General features: G+C 36.5%; 1 protein-coding gene across 1 annotated transcript in view; it reads left to right on the top strand.

The window, feature by feature from the left end:
* Positions 1-678: 678 nt before the first annotated feature.
* LOC137951834 (protein MRG1-like) overlaps positions 679-6,000 on the top strand; it is a 41,550-nt gene continuing 36,228 nt past the window's right edge. Inside the window, exons 1-3 of the mRNA XM_068798774.1 lie at positions 679-878; positions 2,483-2,536; positions 2,653-2,666. Of these exons, the coding sequence (XP_068654875.1) occupies positions 747-878; positions 2,483-2,536; positions 2,653-2,666 (200 nt within the window). The 5' untranslated portion in view covers positions 679-746. The remainder of the gene's footprint in view (positions 879-2,482; positions 2,537-2,652; positions 2,667-6,000) is intronic.

Here is a 6,000-nt window from a genome sequence, read left to right as displayed (position 1 = left end):
TTGATTAATTTTAAATCAAAGTTTTAATAGAATATATTAAAATAAAATTTATCATTTTATTTTCCATAATGGTGCAAATAATCCCGAATTAAAGGATTTTCTAAGTGCCATCTTGAGTGATGATGAGAAACTATCATGCACACATCTTATCAGGCTCTTGACATGTGGGTTCTTGGTTGATCAATTGTGAATATTGCTTTACAACTAATCAAAGGCTGGGTTACTCTCTTGGTAAATATAAATGTATAATTAATTTTTTATTTTTTCCTATTAGGAGCATAAATATGAAAAATTGATTATTTTTAATTAAAATTCTAATAAAAATAATTAAGATTTTTTTTATACATTTATTTTCCAACATGGAGCAAACGGTCCTAACTAAAAACTTTTCTAAGAGCCATCTTGGTGAATACAGATGCTACAATTAATTTTCTATTGCTTCCAATTAAGGTCATAAATATAAGAAAAAATGGTTAATTTTTAATTAAAATATAATAGAAATAATTAAGAATTTCTTTGTCTGGTTGTTTTCCATCATGGAGCAAACGGTCCTGACCAAAAACATTTTCTAAGACGTCTATCTTCCCGTGCGATCAAGGCTAGGTTACTGTCTTGGTAATTTCGAAGACCGGAAGTGCCTAGGAATAAACAAGAGGATAACTTTTCGGTGAGCGAGGAAGGAATTAAAGCGGCAGTCCCTTGGTTTGAAAGCGGAGAGAGACAAAAACGATTAAGGAGAGGAGGAAATGGGGAATTCCAACAAAGATGACGATGGGGCTGATACGAATGCCCGGAACTCGGCTTCTCCCGATCGTTGCTCCTTCTCTGAAGGCGATAGGGTGCTCGCTTACCACGGTCCTCTTATCTACGAAGCCAAGGTTTCTATCTGTCACATTATGTGCCTAAATTTTCTTCTTTTTCCCTTTTTCATATATGTCATATTATGGGATAGATGTCTCGATTGGTCGGGGCTGAAACCTGGGGGAAATGCCAGTCGGTAGTATGTGAGGAAATCAATCCTAGTTCTGTAAACGATTCTCACTAAACTAATACTGGAAGCAGGTTTGTCAGATCGTAAACAAGTGATCGTTAAGAAATGCCCTATATGCTAACGATACCAAACTACGTGGAGAAAAAACTGCACATCTCAATTTTAGAGTGAGATCAAGCGGATCATGTGAAGTATGAGTCGTATTTGGACATGGGCATGATGAGAAGCGAGACTAAGGAAGAAACACTTGCGAGTGAAATGGAACTGACTTTTAAAAGGCATGAGGTTACGCACTTGCCACTCTCACTCCAGTAAAAAAGTGAAGATATCACCATTTCTAGTGTCTACTTTCACTTTACCCTAACTATATTGTAATTTTTTCGTGATTTTTTTTTTTTTTTTTTGCTGAAGTTGAATTGATTTTGGCACCTATCAGAATTGCCAAAGTTGCATTAATCTTGGCACCTATCAGATTTTCTTTCCTTTGAGCACAATGAGAAAGATATTTCTCTTAGAAGTAAAAGTACGGAAGAGGATTTCATGGTCTAAACTGGTCAAATTTTTTTCTGAACTCGGCCAAGAAAACATGGAACTGCATCAACAAAGAAAAAAAGCCAAAAGGGCAAATTAATTAGAAGCTGGGTCCACAATAAGAGGTTGATCAAAACCAGTACAGTTAGCCAGGAATCATCATGGTAGTTTGCCTTTGTAATAAGAGGATGTTGATTATATATATACTAGACCCCTTTCTCCTGGTGAGATTAAAACCCAAAAACTCAGTTGAAAACCTGGTGTGGCCATCGAGCCATAGGCTCAATCCATATCCTCAATCTCATCATAAATTTGAAAGAGGAGCCAAAGAGGAAATTTCTTTTTCCAAACTTAGTTGATGACAACTGTTGAATTGCCCTCAACAATAGGGGTTCAGAGAAGTGATCAATGTATGTTTTAAGCCAAAGAAGTAGAGTATGTGATTGTCCTCTGAGGAGATGCAAAAATTGAAAGGAGCAAGAAGGGTTCTATTCCTGAATACAAGAGGAAGGCCACTGACATTTAATTGTCCCTTTGATGATAGACTTGGCAGATGGTCGAGGTCATGAAATATGTAGCCAAGCATCAGACAGAATAATGACATGGATCAAATTTTACTTGTTAGGTTGCCAAGATTAGCTAATTGCAGCATTGGCTTCTGCTGACTGTCTTCGTGCATTTCACATACTTGCTTGACAATTTTCTTTTTTAACTATAGCCTGTAAAGTTTGTTTTCTATCTGATTAACTAAGATGGATTTGTTTGGCATTGCTTAATATAGCATGCTTCTGGGCTTCATCTGGATGATACTAGATTATTTTCTGATACTTCCATTGTTTTTATTACTTGATATGACATGCTTCTTGGATTTGTCTGTATGGTATTAGATTATTTTCTGAAACTTCCATTTACAAAATTCTCTTTGCTGACTCTGACTTATTTTACTGCTTCTTTATAAAGATTCAGAAAGTTGACTCCAGGAAGAAGGAATGGAGATTCTTCGTTCATTATCTTGTAAGTATTAAACTTCCCTGATCACTTTTATCAAAAAAAAAAGTATTAAACTCCCCTTCTGTGTCTCATCTTAGGTTGTCTCCTATGTTAGTGATCTTTGCTTTTCTTCTTCACAGGGTTGGAACAAAAAGTGAGTACCTCTTGCAAGTTAATTTCTTGGGGAGGAATTCTTTGCTTCGTACTTGACACTTAATCAGCTCTTCTTGTTTAGGATTATTTGTGGGAAGGCATACCAACAAGTAGAGTGATGCTAAACTTGGTTTTTGTTTTCCCTCAAGGGGTTCATTTGACCTTACATTTTTCAAAAAATTCCTTGAAAATTATTCACTATTAAAAGAAGAAGCTGAAAGTTGCATTGTTTTATAGCTTAGTTAATCTATTTGCCTCTTAGATGTGTCATGTGAAACACATGCATTAATCTGAATTTGAAAATTTTGAGGATGACCGTTACAACCACTTAAGTTGAAGTAGGTAGTTTGTACCGCTATCTAGTAGATCTTTACTTCAGGTTTAAGATACCCTGGAGACTAAGATACTTTTTTGATGAAATATCTGACTCCTCTTCGGCTAAGACAATAGATTGGAAGCATGTTCCAAGATTCACCAATAGCCTCTCAGACTTTTATCTAAAGAAGGGGTCTCCTGTGAGCACCTTGCTCTTGGTAGATCCCTGCCACTGTGATTTTCTCAATTCTTGTGCTTGTAAATTATAGCTCATATATTTTTTCAACAAATTGCTATAAAGCTATCACCCTTTTCCAAAAAAAAAAGAACTCTCAATAAATGCGGCACAATTGTGGGGCATAAATGCAATGGCTTTGGTTGTCACATTACAATCATATTGTTGAATTTATGGAAAAGAGAAAAACTTCATTGACTTGATGTAATCAAAGTTCATGAATCCTTATTTATAATAGAGGAAGGTAGTAGAGTCCAATTATAATTAAGCTACCCTTGTCCCAATTACACCTAAACTTTTAACACTTAAAGATAAGTCCTAGCATAATTAAATAACTCAACATAAATAGAAGACTAACCTAACTAAAACACCTTTAAAATGAAACTCTTCTCTTACTTTGGACACCCTTCATAGAAGAGGCTTCACCGCCCCTGATCTTTCTTGTCCCCTTTGTTGTGAGTGCGATGAGATAGTCCATGTCCTCTTACACTGTGGATTTCCGTGGCAAGTCTGGATGAAGATTTTTCAGAAGATTGGGCTCCAAGTGGGGCTACATCAGGACCTCTCTGGCACCTTTTAGATGGTTCGAGGGATTCACCTTCCTCGACTGGGCAAGTTAATACTTTTGGCCTGTCTTGCATATATTCAATGGTGCATTTGGCTTGAGAGGAACAATCGGAGATTCAACTCCAAAGCTAGTACCCTGAACAACACGACTTTTCATGCCGTTGGGCTCATCTCGAGCTGGCTTCATACAAGGAATGATTTTGCCACTCTATCGGGTGTTCCACTTCGGGAAAATTGGAATTTGATCACTCATATGTTTAGCCCTTGCAGAACTCCGAGTATGGCCACCTGGAATCCTCCCCCTTGCGACTGCAGTAATCTGAATTTTGATGGTAATGCTATTGGTTGTCCTGGGCCGGTTGGAGCAGGCAATGTGTTCAGAGGTCACAATGGAGACCCTATTCTTTCTTATGCTGGTTCGGTGGGCATTGTCGATTCTAATACTACTGAAGTTAGTGCTCTGCTGTTCGGCTTCCAAATCTTCAGGGATCGTCTCCATGGCAAGTTAATCATGGAAGGTGACTCAAAGACTGTTATTAGTTGGTATTCCAAAGATAGCTCCTCCCCTTGGCACCACTGGTCCATCACTGATAGTATTGCTGACATTGTATCTTCTACTCATTGTAATTGGAATCTCATTCCTAAATCAGCCAACTCTTTGGCTGATAAATTGGAAAAATTTGGAACTTCCCAACAATCTCTCATTATTTGGGAAGGCTTCCCTCCTTTGTAAATTGCTCTTTTGAGCTTTTGTCTTAACAACAACAACATCATTTAAAAAAAAAAAAAGAAACTCTTTTGTGAGGTCTGTTTGCATAATAATTTTGGCTTTGTAAGACTTCTTATTGTGAGAGTCATGTAAGACTCTTTTGTATTTACTCTTCAACACTCCCCCTCAAGCTGAAGTTTATAACTTCAACTTGCAATGAAAAGGATTCTTAGTCTTCAATTTTCTTTTGCCGAACAATAATCTTCACAAATACAACATATTTTGTGCTCCCCCTTTCTTGAATATTTTGGTCACATAAAAATTACCACAACATATGGAATAAAATACCTCTTTCTTGTATTTCTTCTTATATTTCTCCCCCTCAAGCTGGGAGGTAATGGTAGTGATGTCAGCTTGAAACAAATAACGTAGATGCAGTAATAATCTCTTCCATTACGGTATCCTAAGGATAAGTACAAAACTGGACACAAACTTTTAAAAGGTAAAAATGGGTGATAAAACATAAGTCGAAACCAACGTCAAAGGATTTCAAACAAAAATAGTGACAATAATCACTAATGTGGGTAATGCTTATTATTCACAAGACAATGATAAAAAACCCAAGGGTACCAATAAAAAGTCTCAATGGACTTAAAAACAACCATATATATAAAAAGGTAAACCAGTCGAAGGAACACATAAGAGATTGGCCCAAAGGGATGGTAGGAGAAAGGTAACCTACAAAAGGGGTAAGTGAGATATTTTCCTGATATTATTGATCAATGACAACAACTCAAAAAAGTGACACAAAAAATTTGTCTTAAATTCGGATTTTTGAAGGCAACAGGATACCAACATGATCTTTGATTCTTCCAATGCGAATATATCCTTAAATATAGATCAAATTGACATGAATTGTTCTCCTTATGAAACTAGACTTAAATACCTTTCATCGAAAACCCATGGACCGACCCCATTGTCTCCACCCTGTAGGAACTACGAGATCACCCCAAGGACGCCTTCGGCATCCAGGGGTCACAGACCAACCATAGAACTTGTTCAATAAGTGGAACGCATTAGCTGTCTGCTCTCCGGTTGGGTAGTAAGGTCGAAGAAGGGCAATCACTCATTCTTAAAACCAACATTCTTAAGACCAAACCAAAGAAAGTATAACTTGTCTTCATAAAATATACTTCTTTTGAGATAAATAATCTGATAGATTTCGGTCTATGTAATCTGGCCGAATTACGTACTCTTTCTCCTTTTGCTAGCATAATCATCGACTCTTCCAAGATCAATATCTCCGTATAAAAAATATCGATTTCTTTTTGTAGAAAACTCTGATTACCAAAATTCATTTTGAGTTGGAAAGTAGACTAGAATATCTTTCCGTTAATATATAATATGCAATATGAAAAACTTAGTATAGAGGTGAAAACACAAAGCAAACAACAAGTATAGGGACTGAAAAGAGAGAAAAAAAATAGATTCGAACCTAAAATGCTAGAG

The sequence above is a fragment of the Aristolochia californica genome, unplaced genomic scaffold (genome assembly GCF_029961685.1).
Source record: "Aristolochia californica isolate CCGP_79_NKW_82.1479 unplaced genomic scaffold, dmAriCali1.0.hap1 SCAF_15, whole genome shotgun sequence".
NCBI lineage: Eukaryota > Viridiplantae > Streptophyta > Magnoliopsida > Piperales > Aristolochiaceae > Aristolochia > Aristolochia californica.
The sequence above is the reverse complement of the archived record's forward strand: the minus strand, read 5'-3'. Positions and strand labels throughout refer to the sequence as shown.